The 18,063-nt window shown below is 46.0% G+C and overlaps 2 protein-coding genes across 3 annotated transcripts in view; one reads left to right on the forward strand and one right to left on the reverse strand.

Annotated features, from left to right (window-relative positions):
• LOC120903644 (teneurin-m) overlaps positions 1-18,063 on the forward strand; it is a 520,615-nt gene that overhangs the window by 91,428 nt on the left and 411,124 nt on the right. The gene's annotated exons all lie outside the window — the stretch shown is intronic.
• On the reverse strand, positions 13,461-18,002 carry LOC120903646 (probable endochitinase). The gene is made up of 5 exons (XM_040313199.1): positions 17,738-18,002; positions 16,674-17,332; positions 15,924-16,603; positions 14,167-15,573; positions 13,461-14,091 (listed from the first exon to the last, which is right to left on the reverse strand). Exons 1-5 carry the CDS (start codon positions 17,799-17,801, stop codon positions 13,995-13,997), a joined length of 2,907 nt encoding a protein of 968 aa, XP_040169133.1. The 5' UTR covers positions 17,802-18,002; the 3' UTR covers positions 13,461-13,994.

An 18,063-nucleotide genomic window follows, 5' to 3' on the forward strand; every position in this document is an offset into this window, starting at 1 on the left:
CCGACACAGACTTTTCATCAGTTCATCTTCATTTGCGAAGCATAGTACCGATCATTACCTATTACAATTGCTGTGTAATCATGTTTGTGTCACCTTGTGTGCAAATGCCATCTCGCACACTTACACACACACACCCACCGTGCCGGTAATTACAGCCAACGAAATGCACATTCACGTGCGTACACATTGAGTCGCACAATTGATCATAACCGTCGCCGGGAAGGCTACACTGTTTGCTGACAACAATAATGCTGTCGATAATTGCCTTTTGTGCTCGGGATGCTATCTGCCGGAGTGGAGAGGGAAGGGCACAGTGTCGCCAAATGAAAGGATAATCGATGGTGCATTGATGTTAGGTGAGATGTGCAGCGTTCGGATGGTTCGATTGGCTCGTGCTGCTGACGATGATGTATGACCCGAAACGTCACCGTCACTAAGGATGGTGCAATGGTAAACATTTACAGGAATGAGGTGAAGAGCACATGAAAGCAAACAGGTTCCGGGGCGGTAAGTTCACAACGGCGTTGTAATTTAATCTTGCAAAATTCCTTCTAAGCGTTGGAAGACTCTCTTCCGGGCGACTGAAGTGTAGTGTAGAGTGGAACTTTGATGGAATTCGCATAAACCGATCATAACTGCAGAGTTGAGGAGTTGATTGCAGTTGTGCTTCTGCCCAAGACGCAGTTCAATCTGCATCCAAAGCTCGAATAAAACGAAATAATTTCATTGGAGATTGGAATGTTTATCAACCAATTGATTTAAGCATAAGAAAATATTTAATTTTAATATCAATTTATTCATAGTACTTGAAAAATAATTCTAAACATTATTTATACAACGAAATATAATTTTTCATGTTTCTTTGTACCATTTTGACGAATGTTCAAGCTTAACCCAAGCGAACGCCGGCTCTAAACAAAAGCTCTGACCCAATTCCAATTAACCAACATGCCGAGTTGTGAGGTTTCTCGCACACGCCTCCACACGTATTGCAGGTTGTTTTAACCGTTCGAAAAGCGGATTAGGTAACCCGATCAATGGCTGGATTTGTAGTTTTATTGCTTACCGACACTTGTTTTAATTATCCGTTCCGGCGTTCGGGTTCGAGGACATAAAACTGCACCATACCAGAGGGATGAGCATAAGCGTGGTTGCGTTGCTTGTGCTGTTAAAAAAACATACTCCATTCCGGGCGTGCAACCACACCTCGGCTCGGGATGAGTTGTTTATGGACCATAGATCGTTGTTTGGGCAAAAATATTGCCGCTTTTCCGATGTTTTCGCTCTCGCGCTCGGGCTGGTTGCGTTGGGTTGGTGCCATCGACGTGTGATGATGCATAATACCTGTTACCATAACAAAAATGCATCGCTGTAGGTGGAAAAAGCGAACAAATAAAGTGCCAGCGCTCGGGCATTGGGTTAGGCAAAAGGTAATCTAAATTCATCGGACAACACGGCCGCACGTTGCTGTTGTGCTTTTTTTTCGTGTTTCTGTGTTGGAAATGAAGAATAGATTTTTAATCCTGTTTTGATTTCGATTAAATGCGTGCTTGTGTTTATGTTTTCTCTATAAAAATCAATCTCTTTCGCGCTGTCGCTCGCGTGTTGTTCATTTTGATGAAAGCTTTTTGTGGCTGAAAAGCTGCCTGTTGGTACGATTTATGCGCAATATTTTGACATGATTTCATCACAAAAGCACCCCGTAAAAAGTCAATTAAACGACGAACCAAAAGCGATAATCAGCGTGCGATAACATCGAACGAATATATTGTTTCAAAATTGGCACAAAAAAAGAATGCACGCTTTATTGAAATCTCTGCAAAGTTCAGCATAAATTAAACCTACATTAACCAACCGTTTTGGGGGCGATGAGCGAGCGGCAAGCAGCACCTTCCAGCAGGAGGAAACATTATCATTCATTGTGCAACCACCGAAAGGAGCAAGGCAGCAACAAAAAAAAAAAGGAATAGTAAAAAGCAGTGCACCGAAACAACTAGTACATTGGATTTTCCGGCTCGTTAAAATGGCTGTAGCAAAATAAAGCGAGCACATGCACCAACAACAGCGGCAGGAACGGAAAATCAGAAACAAAGCGATTGCTTACTGTTCATAACCACCACCACCACCATCACCCCCGTGGAGCGGTGCTATCGTTAGGGTGACTGGCAATCGTAGCGGCTAATCTGCTGGAACATTGAATTTTAACGCCATCTTAAAAAGCGAGAGAGCGTGGCATGGGTGGCACGAAGCTGAATCTTTTGTACAGCTTAATCTGTTACAAGTAAAACCGATCCTTCCGGGGATGTATTGCACCGAAGGGGAGAGATCTGTGTGAAGCGCCCGGGCATGGGAAAACAAACGTAGCAGAAGATAGTGATAGCCAGGATTTTACCGTTTGGTGAGATTTTCCAGTCGCTGCGAGATGCTTCCGACCGAGTGTGTCCGGGATGCATTTTTGTGCATTTATTCATGGCGATGGTTTTGCTTTTCGTCGTTTTTTTTTGTTTTGTTTGTTCTTTCTCTTTTTCCGCTTCCCACAGCACGGTGTTGTTGTCAGTAGCGTTCGAAAGTGTAGCTTCTCGTGAGACGTCAGCAAAGCAGCGTGAGTGTGAGTACATTTGATTCGATTGTGTGCATTTGGCCAGTTGTTGTTTGTTCAGGAGCAAACAAAAAATAAGCTCTCCACTGGACGTCCACAAACGATGCGTCGGTGTCTTCGTCCGTGTGCAGCGAGCAATCAGGGGTTGAGGATGGGGGACTGGGGGCATTATCTCTTACTCCTGTGTTTGCGTCCGCCTTTGCATTGACCCATTTCTTCAAGAAAAAGCCACACGCTAAGCACCGAGACACGTGTCCTTATACGATCACACACACACACACACACAGTCAGCTTTCCAGTTGCAGTTGCTTGGCTGAAAAGTACTAGCGAGCAGAAGAAGAAACCCACATTCCCAGTAAACAAAACACAATGTTATCCGTCCGAGTGTGGTGGGTTTGTCCGGGATGAATAATTCATTGTTTTCTATCGTGATTGCTGATGCAACTGTCGTCGGCATCGTTGTCGCTTGGTACCGATCGGAGTGTCGCCGGACTTTTGCCTTTGCCTTTGATATTTCGTCGTACAGGGACAGAAACTGGATGTGTCTCCCTCTCTTTCCTTCTCTCTTGGTGCAGAACGATAACGAGCTTCAAACGGACGGTGGATTGTGCTGGGCGTGGAACACTTCATTCCGGTGGACAGGCCGGGTCTCTTAAAGAATGGATTTAGAATTAAGATGCAACGTTGGGAAGTATGTTTTGAGGCGAAACCGGTTTTACTGTTTGCTTTGAAGCTGAATGAATAGTATGGAGATTTAAATGTTTTAAAGTAGTTGGTTTTAAAATTAAGTAAGTAATTACATTTTTTTTAAATGATAGGTTTTGATCACTTTTAACACAAACAACCAGTTATTCATCCAATATGCTTCAAAGATGGCATAACTTTAGGCGCAATTTCCAATAGGCCTTTTTCTTATTCTGTTTAATCTTTTCTTTCTGTTTCTGTCTTTTACATCCTATTTATTCCTATTTGAATATTTATATGAGTACCTTTTTGACCAAAAAACATCTTGGCTTGAACCACTGTTAGACAACACATTTTCATCCTGTTCACTGCAAACAAAATCCACTGAACGCATTCGCCCAGTATCGTCAACTCACTGCATCCCGACTAGATCTCTTAATTTTCACCTTAATGTTATTCCTGAAGCTTTTGCAAAGACAAGTGCATTATACGCCGAAGCCGCTTGCCTCCTTCCGCTGCCGAATCATCTACTTATGGTGGAATTATGCTGCGTCGCACTCACCACTGGAAGGTGGCTTAATAGTCTTCGGTTCATGAGTCAATTTGCTTCAAGTACATTAATCGATTTTTGCCTCATCCGTCCCCCTTTTTCCCGGGCTGCCTCACGATACCCTCAGAAAGGTATTTCTCCTTTTCTTCCGTTGTGCGGCACAAACAGCTAACAAACCGGCAAACCCATCGCGCCCTGCTGCACGCACGACCGACGGGGGGGAGATAGCATTCTTGCGTAAATATTAAATGTAAACATAATTTTACGGGCGAAAAATAAATTTACGAGTTAATCAATATCGAATTTATGTGTACTGTGACTTCATCCCCCAGAAACCCGGCGGTGGCCCCCCCAAGAAAACGGACGCATTCGCGACGAACGCACTTTCTCGCTTAGAAAGTGGGTTTATGTTGACATGAAAAATGTACTGCCCCGTGCTACCACACTGCTGCGATGCCTGGTTTTGACCACTTTTTGATTTTTACTGCGTGATGTTGTGTTGTGTTTTTTTCTCTTCTCTCCTTTTACTACCCACCCGCACATGAACCTTTTTTATGTATGTGTGTGTGTGATCGAAAGCGAAAAGAAAACCGAACGAACGTAAAATTTTGTTTATGAGCTCGTACTACATTCGATCTCGAGGTGATGGTTCGGAGGATTGGGGATGATAATAATGTTTACAAGTCAGCTCAGATGGTCGTGAAGCTGCATTGAAAGGACGGACAGACCCTCGGCGGTGTTGTGCGGACGTTGTAAGCTAAGGATTTTGAGCAAATAGCTGCGAGAAACGTTCTGCTTCAATGTGTAAGAGTGGAAAGTGGAGTTTTGCTGCTTTACAAACATGATACAGTTTTGCATTGGACGCTAGGCCACTGAGGGTTTTTTTGTTGTTAATTTCAATGCGTGATTTCAATGACCAAATTCTTGAAATGTTCTTAAGATAGAAATTTTGTTGTTGTTACCCCTAAAATCCTTTTTCTCGCTCAGCATTCATCTTCCAAAAACAGCACTAGAAAGTAGCCAAATTGTATTAACCAAACACAAAAGGTAATTAAAATTTTTAATGAATTTCCCCTCGCCAGGGTCCACCAGCACAGAAACAATCTCATCTTCTCGCTTGCCAAAGATTCAACTTCTTAAAGAAGGTCTCCTTAAGTCATTGTCAATTGGTCCACTTATTACTGAGGGGTATTTAGTTGGGGACACACCACAACAGAGAAGGCAAGTAAGTTGCCTGAATAGGAACCCAAATTGGTTCTCTTTCTTACCTAACTTGCACGAAGAAACTTGAGAGAAGAACCAGCGCTGATGCCACTGATAACACCGATAATGATGGTGATGATGATGATGATGATCATCACCCAAGACAAACTCTTCGCGAGCACCCGGTAGCCGGGGTTGTGTTTTGGGAAGTGGAGAGACCGGAGAAGAAAGAAAATCTCTGTAAATAACAATAACAAAACTTAAGCAGTGGCGCCCTAAGTGGTCGTTGGACCGCTTGGTCGCGACCGTGCGGGTCAGCTTCCCACGGGGCAAATGAGTGGGTGAGTTGAACGGCACGGTGAAAGCATGAAAAATGGAAGCCGGTGTGAGAGTTTTTCCCGCCAGTCTTTCCCATTTTTGGGATCCGCAGTCCGGTCCAAATATTAGGTCAGCCGTTTCGAAAGAGCCGAGCGATGGAAGTGGTGAGGATGTGAGGTTGTGTTGATATGTTAAATACGAAGCCGCCAGGGAAGGCGGCGTAAAACGCGAATAAAACTGTCCCTTTTTGCTGTTCTATGTCGCTTTTTCTTCTCTTTCTCTTCTGTGCTGAATAGCTGGGATTAGAGATAAGGTTTAATTTTGGTTGAATTTGATGAAAATATGAATTTCTCGCCCCGGCCTCCTAGAAGCGCATTTCGGGAGGACTTTCTTAGAAATAGCAAAATGAAGGCAACACAAAACAAAAAAAAATGGGACAAAACTTTTCACTCGCTCTGCCCGCTCCGGACTCTGGTAGCACTGTTCCCCCGCTGGCGGGCACTGGGGACAGTAAACAACTGGCCAAAATGTTCAGTTCCTCCTCCACCGAGCAACTCGATCAAAAGGCCTCGTAAAAATGGCAAAGTAAAAGTAATTAAGCAGCAAAATTGAATAAACAGTCTTAGAATGAAGTTTGGCCGAGGGTTTTGACGCTGATTGGAACAGGGGAGAGAGAGAGTATAAAAAGAAAGAAGCTTGAAGAGTGAATGTATTTGTCGTTGAAAAATGGACAAGAAGAAGAAGAAATGAAGCGAAAAGAAACAGAAAGTGCCTGTGGCGACGGCGCTTGAGAACGATTGACAGGAGACAATTGCAGAAGAGATGAATGGGTCAGGGGCAAATGAGGTATGCAAATTGGTCGTTGAAATTGCAATTAAGAAGACATTGTTTTTTATTTACGGCAAGATTTTTGTGTATCTTAAGTGGGGGAAAAGGGAAAAGATGCTTCCTGTGAGAACAGCATGAACAAATCCCTACGACAAGAATGTAAAAGAAGATGCCAGTCAAGCCTTAGTGTCAAAGTGTATTCTGATGCATTTAAAGCACAAAGTTAAATAGTTATCCTTTCAAATTCACATCGTTATTAAAATAAACATCAACACTATCATCTTAAAAACCCTTTTTAATCCTTTTGAGAAATATCCCCAAACCACTGATTACAATTCAAGCGTCTTTTAAGTCTTCTTCTGTCTCTCTCTCTCACACCCTATTAATTAGACAACCTCCTCACTGATTGCTGCTTCACGCACGAATACACATGTTTTTCGTCCGACAGTCCCGCTTCATCCTGCAAGAGCTCGGAAACGATGAAAAATGTCTTCCCACACCTTGCTTGTCTAGCGAAAGCTTTCTCTCACTTGAGTCGTAAACTTTCCACCCTTCCCCAGCAAAGAAAACCAGTCCAACCCGTCCCGGAATTGTGAATGTGCACGAGCATCACATTTTTAATGAAACTCTCAATTGGGCAATAAATATAAAAGTTAATTGTAGTTTTATTTTCTTTCCCGCCCTGTCTTTCTCCGCACATACACACACATTTATGCCGCTCCTCCCGTTGCATTGGAACTTTTCCGGGATGCTTCCTGCTTCCCCGGTTTGTAGCCCGTCTTGTGAATCGACTTCATTTACACCAGCCTCAAAATTACCGCACAATGTCTTGTACCGCGCAGTGTCTGTCATGCCGTCTGAGGTGAACCGGCGAGGTGTGTGTAGCATGCAACTTTTCCTCGCGCCAGGAGTTTTATGAATCCCAATTTGAGGTGGGAGAGAGGGTACAAAACAGGCAAAGGGGGTAAAAAAGGAGGTGGTAGAAATTTTCTCTCCGATTTACTACCGATTCCCTTCGCTTGCTTGCATTTCAATTGCTTCCCCCTTCAAAAGCGCCCCCTGGATGGCCGTGATGCGCCCAACGAAGAAGTTTGTCTATAGCTCGGGCGCAGAAACGGCGGCATTAGATAAGAGATGAACCTGCCGATAGGTTTGGCTTTCGAATGGTAAGTTGCTTGCACCCGAAGGTGTCCGGGGTGTTGCGAGGCGGTGAGGGACGGCAGTTCACCCGCCATGTTCTGTTGCGGCCCGTTGCAAGCGAATGTCAGAAACACATCGAAGCACACCCACACACACTCCGAGCGCCGGAAACTGGGCGCATCCGGGAAGAAGGAGTTATGATTAAAAATACTTTATTATACGACTTCCTTTTCTAGAGAGAGGTGTGGACAGGAAGGGAAGAGAAGAGAAGGGATAGATCAGCTCGCTTGTGCCGACAGGCTGCAACTCGGCGGAAAACAACGTTGCTGACGATGTTGATGCATGCCGCAAGCGAGCGAACCCACTCTGGTAGGTAGAAAGCGCTACCAAGTTTTCCCTCCTCGCTCTCTCTCTCTCTCTCTACATATCTCTCTCGCTTTCTTGTTGTCTCTTGGTTGGACGCCAACTGGCAGGGATTGGATGGGTTGGGAAGGTGGTGCAACCGGTGCAATTTGAAAAGCAAGAAACATTTTCCTCACTTTTGTGCTAAACGAGCGTCAGCGAAAAAGTTGCTCTCACACTGCTTTTCTCCCTCTGTCTCTCTCACTCTCTCTCTCTCTCTCTTCTTCTCATACTGTTGCAACCCAAAACCTTGAGGTTTAGCTGAAGCCAAAAATTTAACGGGTCAAATCATTTGCAATACCACGCCTCCCGCTCGCTAGCGCCACCCGTTTGTGCCCGAAGAAAAGGACGGTGGTTACCAAGGTGGCCGAAAAGTTTTCCGCTTCGAGGAAGGATGCAACAAGCGCCTAACGAGTGTATGCGTTAAGTCTTTGGCCAAAACCTGTGGGCGAACGTGGCTTTGGATGGAGAGAAAGAGAGAGCGAGAGAGAGAGCGGAGATAGTAGATGGACGGAAAAATGTTTATAATGTTCCTTTAATTGGAGGTAACCTTTCTGCCTTCGCTTTTCCTTCACTCTGCACCTGGTTACACTCGTGCACGCGCCCCAAAGGCTTAAAGGGGCGAGAGCGTAACTGATCGGTTTTGTTTATGCTTTAAGGTTAGTAAGTTATTTCCATGCATTTTTATTTGCATCGGGTTTCAATGCGCTGCTTACGGATCATGTCTCGTACGGTTGCTAACCACTGTGACATAATTAAAACCCTCGTAATCTTCTTATAACGCTCCAGCCAGCCTTCATTCACTCGGTCGGTGGTGTTGCTTGGTAGTTGTCTGCGGTTTTTAGCATGCCGTTATGCATCGTGCTGTTAGTTTTGTTTTTTCCTTATGTTAAATAACTTTCTCTGATATTTTTTATATGATTTTAATTGCTATAATTTAAGGATTTGTTGCGTAATATATTACTGAACGTGTGCTGAAGTTGCATCCTGCAATAATTCATTCATTATTTTTAAATAAAACTACAGTACATTGATTCTTCCGGTGACATAACCTCTTACACAATACCGTATAATTATGAAAATTAAATTCCAATGCAGCGGTTGGAGCACCCCTGCAGGCAGCGAATCGAAAAGGATTAAGTGTGCCGGTAGAGCAGCGCTGCAAAATGGAAAGCAAGAAAAAAGAATCCTCTCCCGGCCCTGCTCCGATCCGCATCCCATTCCTGTTCCGATTAGCTCTTATCGCACCGCTGCAGTGCTATTTACATTTCGAAAGGATTACTCGTAGTAAGTTAATTAGATTAAAATAATTACGCTGCAGCCTTTTGTGCGCGGTATTCCGGTTTCCCTTGTCGTGTCGCGGGAAACGGCCTGTCGGTTCGTTTCGCATCGCGCTTTCTTCCGCGACGCTACTTCACGGCTGCTTCTCGGTAATCCACAAAAAAAGCGAAGAAAGGGTCAAAGAGATCTGTTCCATTGGCTCTCCTTACAGCATGGTAGGATTTCATAACTTGTTGTGCAGCAGGCGCAGCTTTTCGCTATTGTAGTGAAGTTATTAATTTGCAGGGCGCACGTGCTCAATATCGTCTTACCGGTCTTACCCGCCCGGTGGACCTTGAACTTACTTTTAATTGTTCGCGCTGGTCAGGTGGGGTGAAAAACTTGAGCAAAACGATGATAACACTAGCAACTAGTAATGATATGGAGCGCTTGGGACGGCTATTATCTTACCGCAGTAGATAGAAGACAAGAACGATGACTGATAACGCGCTCTAATGTGTGTCTGACGGCATTCTACCGCTACCACACCCGACAATGACAATGATGAGCTGCTCGTTAATTAGTGTGACTTTTATTAGATGAGTCTCGCCGGAGTCGCAAACCGAATGTGCGATGAATGTACGGAGCAAGCTCAAAGCACACACCACATCATCCAGAACTTTCGGCCCCCAAAGTTTTGTTGTGCAAGGTTGCGCAAGGCTGGCAAGCGTATGATGGAGTGCCGCGAGTACTACGAACTCCATCACCCCATCCCCCAAAACCTGGTGGATAATTTTCCCACCCCACCCGAAAACCGAACTATTTCGGCTGGCTAATGATCGTGCGCGTAATGAAGAACGAGAACGGCCCCCAGTGTGGGTGTGGCGTGGCAAGCATTCCTGCACGAGACGGCACATAATATTCTCTCGCGGGAACTTTCGTCACCTTCGAACTTGCCTTCCTTTGGCGGTAATCACCAACGGCCCCCGGAGGGAGACGTGGCAAGGGATCAAAGCTCTTCATTAGTGGGGCGATGTTTGATCTAATTAATTTATAACATACTCACGAATTGTGCGCTCTTAGCGAGGATGTGGTAAGGTGCAAAAAGTCCCCCAAGGGGTTCACGAAAGCAAGCTCAAATTCCGGCAATCAAGAGCTCTCAGAATTATTCTGAAGTTTGGAACCATTTCTGAGACAAAGCAGTTATTATAACACGCTTTCAGAAATAGCTTTAAACGCCAATTTCTTAAGATTCCTTCTAATGAGGGCGTTTGGATTTAAACTGTCCTTTTAAACCATGATACGCCCTAAGATTCTTCCACTGGCTGCCTACGTTCCAGGAACTGTTTGCCGACTAAGTGTGGGACGGGACAAATATTGACCGTACGGATTAAGCCTCATTTTTGTGTCTCCTGGGTAACGATAGCTAATTTGATTGATAGCAAGCTCCGCCCGTGACGATAGATATTCAAAACAAGTAACAACTGCGGGACACGACATCTGTGTAAGATGGTTAGTTAAACACGGCCCGCAACGCAACCATGCCCGATAGTACGCGGCGGTAGTTTTCTGCTGGTTGGGGCTCTGACAGTGAGACAAACGATCTCGGAAGATGGCGAGACATCGACCTAAGACATCCAAGGAAGGAGCTGACATCCCACCCCACTCCACACTGGGGCAACTTTTTCTTCCCACAATGCTGCTTCTGTCTCTCTCGTGCTTGTGCTCGCCAGATCTTCGACACTGTCAGATGTCTGACGCGCTCCGTTTCCTGCTGCTGGCAAGTGAAACGAACATCAATCAGTAAAATAAATAATCTGAAAATTAAACAAAACTGATTGCGCTTCCTCTTCCACACATACACACACACAGACACAGAGAACAGAACAGCATCTTCGGAACCGGGCATTCCCTTGGCCGGGATAGTGAGCTGCTCGTTGATGCCGTTTGCCATTACCTTCGATTAAAGTATGCTTTCTTCCGACAAGCGACAAGGTTGCCCTCATCGTTCTCGATTGCAACGCCAGAGTATTTGTAACCCTATCCCCGTAGTTTATCGTGTTGCATCACAGGTTGAAAATCACATAGTTCGTGTGTGTGTTTGTAGCGAAACTGTTTGAAGCTTTCAATCAGCTGCGAAACGTTCTGAAAATCGACTGCTGCGCTGCCGTTGCTGGTGATGGAGGTGCTGGTGCGTTGGCTCGCACAGGAACCAAGAACCAAGGGAGTGAACATTGATCCTTTGACTTGTAATTTCCTGCCGTGTCACGGGCAGGACGATAAACTAGCGTCACGCGTCGTAGCGGATCGTAAATTGCTTGTCGTACGGATTGCCCGCTTTAAGGGTGAGCTGCAGGAAGAAGTTATTTCGCAAATGTGTTAGTACTTTCGTATGTTATTTTCTATAAGCTGTCTCGCTTATACAAATTTGCTTTAAGATCTTGAGATAAAAAGGAAGTTTTTAGCTACTTTTTAATAACGAACCATTTTGCATGCCTGTTTTATGATAGCTTCTTTAGTAATAATTCCAAGGAAAAAAAAGTACATCATAACCATTCCCAGCAAACATTGTTTGCATGTGCTTCTGCTAATTTAAAGTAGTGTTTGTACTGCAAATTGCTTCATCCAGCCATACACAATCTCCACAATAATCGTCAGCAAAATCGGCGCTCCCTCGCCCATAATTTCATTGCAGTTGGAAATTGAATTTCCTTCCGCTGAGGTAATAACCGGTGTCGAATCGCTTAAATGCTTAGTCCACTTGCTCACGTACTCGCGGGTAACGGTTTCCCGTTTGACGATTGAAAAACGCGTAAACATTCACAACACAACGTCACACTGGCAAACTGTCCTTAAGGGGTCCGTAATGTATACATTGAAAAGTAATCGAACGACTCTTGGAGAAGTGAAAAAAAATATACAGACCACACACAGGACAAACTTCAAAGACGATTTTGCATTTCCATCGAAGATGTGGGGGGGAAATAGGAAAACCTGGAAGGAGGAAAAAAACCACCAACCGTAAAGATAACGAACGTCGGCCGCGCTCCACAAGAAACGGCGCATTCGGATCATGTTGATATTGATAATCGAAGCTGGAATAAATTTAAATAAATATCGTTTGAAGTCCTGTTGTTGACTTGTTTCCCATCTGTCGCCGGGCACATGCTAATGGCTGGCAGGAAACAGGAGCGCCCTGCGGGTGTACGGGTACAACCGCCGTGGTTGGACAAACAATGTCTAAGACGCCATATTTCCATCCACTCATTGCTGCCGGTGTCCGCGTCGCCACGTTTCAGCAAGATGATGATGGTTTTTCTGACCAACCTGTGAGAGGCGTACCATTTGCCATTGCCGTTTAAACAGCGAAATTTTCTGAAACTTTTTTGGATGGCTTGGGTTGTTTTTTTTTTCTTCTCTCTTGCTTTCTCCGGACCTTGTACACCCTCCCTGTAATGGTTTCCGTAGGAATGTTGCCTGGGAGGATCGCTGGCATTCGTCGCTTTTTGGTGATGTGATGTGGCTTGCAGATAAATTACAATATTCCGATTCGCCCCGAAAGACAACCATAAGGGTCGTGTCTCGCGATGGCATCGGAATGGAAATTGATGTTTGCTTACGTGTCACGGCACTGTTTGTGGCACTGTAGAAACAGTGGCGGGTAAATATAATTACGCCATCGAAAAACTTTCCCCCAGAAAATGATGATACTTCCCCAAATGGATCTTCTACGCCGGCCGGAGTGCGAGTGGCAATATCGGAAAGCAATGATAATGTTTCAATAAGAAAATCAAACAACCGCGCCACTAGCAAGAGTGGGCAGGATATGCAGAAGCAGAGCAAAACTGCAACCGTCTGCAACTTTGCCGAGTTCCCTTATTCGAGTAGCTACTAAGGAAGGAGTGAAATTATTTCCTCGTTCTTTTAGTTACGCTTATCCAACCGGATCTCGCAAGAATGCTGCATCGAGGCAGGATTCCGAGCAGGGTTTAGGAAGAATGAAAGAAAATAGTTTGCTGGTCGTTGCTGGTAGTGAACAGGCAACGTACAACCAAAACAAAAAATCTGGTCAGTCTGGTGTCTAGCAAGGCTATGCAAAAACCTCCTGTGTCCAGCTTACCTTTTTGCAGCGTGTCTGCCTGCTCTTTGCAGGCCCAAACCAATTCCAGTTAGGGAGTTTCATAAACCAGAGCAGAAAGTTAATACAAATTTATTGTTATCAGAAAAGTTTTTTTATTAAACGCACCCAACGGCTGGAAGGGGAGGAGGGGGGAAGAAATGCAGGGCTAGTTGTGGAAGGTGAGTTTTTTCCCCCTCTGTGTCTGAGCTGTTTTGACTTGTGGTTTGTGTCCGTGGTTAGCTTGTGGCTAAGAAAAGGTGAAAAAAAGCTTCCACCCAAGAAGTTTATGATAGGTTCAGTAAGAATATTTATCGTTCTTATCTTGTTGTACAACGAACAAATGAAGGGAAACTCAATTCTGATTAAAAGTTTGCAACACAAAAATCGCTCCATTTATTTGCTTTGGTTTTGTCTTAAAGCTGTTTCGAAGATTCGCTTAAAATCATTCTTTTTGCACAATTTTAAAGCAAACTTTCAATTCCTAGGCCACACTTCTGGTCCAGGCCACACCTCTGTGAAGTAACTTCGACATCGGAATCTCATTTCTCGAGGGTAATTTCATGACTTTCAGGTTTTTTTGTTCCCCGAACTCCCGGAGTCGCAAACACCGTGCAACTTCCCCACTGACGCGTCATCTCATTTACACACAAATGACTTTTGTTCTATTGGTAGTGCAAATGAATTTGTTTACACTTCTCCTTAGAGTTTACCTGGAAAAACTGTGTGCAAACCTCAACCGCTCAAGTCGTTCTTAAGGTTGAGGTGTTTTTTTCTTTTTTGCTGGAAATATAAAGATCTGAAGTTAACGTTAACCAACACCAGTGTAAAGATATCACTAAGGTGAACTAGAACCTCAATGGTGCCGTGTTCACTTATTTACACAGTTGCCCCTAGCACGCCACACGATTCGGATAATCGCAGGTGCTTGTGGCAATATTGAAGTACAGCCCGTTCAAGCAGGTGTATTTCCAGCTGGTAAAGAACGATCTGCAATTAGAAGGATTAAAAATGGAATCAGGCCAAATAGAGATCAACCAATACCAGAGAGCGATTCATTCTTACCCATTCGGAATGCATCGATAGTAGACGCTGCAGTTGGATGGATCACGAACGTATCCATTCCTAGGACATGTTGTTGGCAGAACAGGCGGCGAAGTAGTGGTTGTCGTCGTAGCTCTCGTTGTTGAAGTTGTGGTCGTTGGTGCTCTGGTGGTCGTCGTAGTGGTTGCTTTAGTTGTTGTTGTTGTCGTTGGTGCTTTGGTGGTCGCCGTAGTGGTAGTCGTTGTTGCCTTCGCAGTGGTCGTCGTGCCGGAAGATTCACCATCCGGGATCCTTCGTCCCAGTCCCGTATTAACACCTCTCAGCAGTGGATAAAAGCCCTTCCCGCAGAGATTCTTCACATCATCGTTCTCCATATCGTACAGCGCCATGCCCGCCAGTCCGCGCGTTATAATGTACGCACCCTTCAGCTGCACCGTCTGTACCTCTTCGTAGGTGGCCCATGAGAATTTGTTGGTGGCGTAGAACGATTCCTGCGTCCGATCGAGCACCGTCTCCCACCCTGCTTTCGCTCGCTCCAGACACAGCTCGGGGTAGGACATGATGCCCTCGGTCGTTGTGTACTGGCCCATATCACCTCGGCCAGCCGTTCGTGCACCTATACCTATATCGTTCGCTGCGTACAGCTTCATAATGTTCGCCGTCGGAGTAACTCCCAGGATGAGCTTCGAGGCTGGTGCTCCTTCCGCGATCCACCCGGTAATGACGGCGTCCACATTGAGCTGTGCTTCATAGAGGGACGTTTCCTTGCCGCTAGCGTACAGCGCACTTTGATGGCCCGTCTTGCCATCCCAGTAGTGGTGCATATTGAACGCCATCACGTTGAAGTAGTCGACGTACCGCACCAAACTTGGCACGTTGTAGCTGCCCATGAAGAAGTCGCTCGTCGGTGCAACACTGAGCGTTAGCAGCAGACCGTACATGTGCAGATTGGCGGACAGTTCCGAGATGAAGGTGACAAAGTTGAACCGGTCCTCGGGATTGCCGCCTTTCAGCACGGGATACTGCCAGTAAAAGTCGAGCCCATCGAACTGGTACTGCTGGATGAGGAAGCTCATGATCGAGGAGACGGCCGCCTGTCGGGTGATGGTGTTGTTCATAAGGGTGGAAAATGGGCTCGAGCCGGACTGGAGACTGTTCAGCCCGATCATGCACTTGACGGCGGGTGCACGCTGGCAGACGCTTTTGAAGCGTGCAAACCCGCCATTCGTGACGTCGGCATAGCTGTCGAGCAGCTTGATGCTGCCGGTGGACGTGAGCGTGATTGAGCTGTAGACGATGTGTGTGCAGAGGTTGGGATTGATGTCCTCGATCAATACCTTACCATCGCCCACGCGGTACGTGGCCTTGTTGTCGAAGAAGCAGAACACCTTATCTGAAATGAGGACGGTAAATTGATTAGTTATTTGTCTACACTGAACAGGACTTTGAAGTTTGGTTCAAAATGTGCAACACAAGAAATCCAACAAGCGTTTTAGGAAGGAACATGGTTTTATTAAATAAAAAGGTTTTCGAGAGATTCTTAGTGCTAGACAGTGGTGTTTCGCTTAAACTGTACAGTCCGTATTGAAGAGGTACGTGCAAACGTTAGCCGTCGGGTCAAAGTATAGACCTGAAGGACATCTTAACAACCAGTTTTCTTGAATCGGCCTGAAATAGAGATAGAGAGAGAGAGAGAGAGAGAGAGAGAGATAGAGAGAGACAGCAGTTGCCAATCAGTAAACAGTAAGTAGTGCTTATTTGATTCAAACTCTACTCACAGTCCCGGATAACACTGGAAGAATTGGGCGCAGTTATTTGGATCCCGCAAGAAGCCACTTGCAGGACAGACTAGCTTTTGATTCGGCCTTGCAGTCGTAGCAGTAGTGGTGGTCCTGTACGTAGTGGTGGTCGTGGTTAACGGTCGTTGCGTTGTTGTGGTCGTGATGGGTCGTGCCGTGCTTGTAGTGGTAGTGGTGGTCTTCGCAGTAGTTGTAGTTGTTCCCGGTGTTGGAGCTCCCGTTCCAAACACTTCCCTGTACACGGCCGACGTGATTGGATGCTGTCCCTCACCGCAGATTCCTCGCGCATCATCAGACTCAATAGACCACACCATGATGCCGCCCAAGTTCATACGCTTCGCGTACTGTACCTTAATCGCAATCGAGTTGACATCGTCGTACGATATCCACTGGTTGCCACGGTACGCGTACGGCACCTGCTGAACACTGCTGAACGCTTTCGTGTACCCACCAGCAGCTAGCTTTTCACAGATTTCCAGATAGGAAAGGGTGCCCGGTTCCAGGGTGTAGGGACCGGCATCTCCCGGACCGATAGTTGGTGCACCGATGCGAGTGTCTGAGGTAGAGGACAGTTTGAAGGTGTGTCCATAGACGGGCACGCCAAGAACAAGCTTCGATGGTTCCAATCCGGCACCCAACCAAGCCTTAACGCAAGCGTCCTGTAATGCAAGTCAATGTTCTCTGTTGAGTTCTGATGAAATGATCTACTCTCGCCTTGTCTTTACTTACCACATTCAACATACTGGAGGTATAGCCCGTCTCCCAAGAGTTCGGATACATCGGTGCATTCGCACCGGTCTGAGCGTCCCAGTACGCGTGCAAATCGTACGCCATCAAGTTGACAAAGTGTACGTACTTGTTAATCTCCGGCACGTCATACGCCGACCTCAGATAGTCCGCCGTCGCAGCAGTCGCAATCGACAGCAGCAGCCCTTCCTGATCGAACCGGGCGCGAAGATCGCGCAATAGCTTGACAAAGCCAACTCGATCGTCCACCGAACCGCCGCGCAGTGTCGGATACTCCCAGTCCACGTCGAACCCGTCGAAACCATACCGCTTAACGAACGCGACGGCCGACTCGACGAACACCGCGCGCAGCAGGTCCGAGTTGGCCATCGTCGAGTAGGAGGCGGATCCTTCGTTCCAGCCACCGATTGCGACCATTAGCTTCACCTTCGGGTTGCGTTGCTTCAGCTGAATGAAGCGCGAATAGCCACCGAGACTGATGTCCAGCCAGCTGTCCAGTATCTTCACATTGCCCTTCGTATCCAGGCCCACGAACGTGTACACGATATGCGTACAGAGGTTGGGATTGATGCTTTCCACGTCATACTTGCCATTGCCAATGCGGTAGGTAGCCCAGCTACCAAAATAGCACACGATACGATCTACGAGAGTTGAAGACGGGGAAAGAAAATAATCACACACAAAAGAATGAATTAATCGTCTTGAAGTGGCAACACCGAGTTAGGGTCGAATATTTGAATGCTATTGCAATGAAAACTTTCCTTATTAATAGTCCACCACAGAAAGATCGAGTACCAAGGTACTTCATTTCAAAACACAACACAACCAAAACGAACGAACTGTAGGAAGCGACAGCTCCACAGTCGACAGTCACGTGAGTCCTCACTTTGTACGTCGTGATCATCGAGCACAGCGAATTTTTCCGTACATTCCGTAGACAGAATTGACAGAACACAGTTTGTGACAGCTCTACAGGCTTTACCCTTCCTCTAAGGTTATCACACTTAGTCTAGTTTTAGGATCGGTTCATTGAAGTTTGCTCATACCGGTAGCGGCGTTAATGCTAGCAACGCTGATCAGCAGCAATCCAGCTACCGCGGCAACCTTCATTGCTGACGGTGGTTTGCGTGCGTTCCACACGTTCCAGAATCGGGGAGAAATTCACAATCACTCGGTCTAAGATGAAAAACTCTCTCACACAAACACACGGAGGAAACAGGTTGCACTAGCTTGCACTGTTTTTTTTTTTGTCAGAACAACTTGCCAAGAACTTGCAGCCTGTGCGCGCGTGTTCACTTTCCGCAATCGGGACGGAACTGAACTGAACCAGCAGAACGGTGGCGACAGAGTCTTTTATACAGTAGTCGGGGAC

The sequence above is a fragment of the Anopheles arabiensis genome, chromosome 3, assembly GCF_016920715.1.
Source record: "Anopheles arabiensis isolate DONGOLA chromosome 3, AaraD3, whole genome shotgun sequence".
Lineage (NCBI taxonomy): Eukaryota > Metazoa > Arthropoda > Insecta > Diptera > Culicidae > Anopheles > Anopheles arabiensis.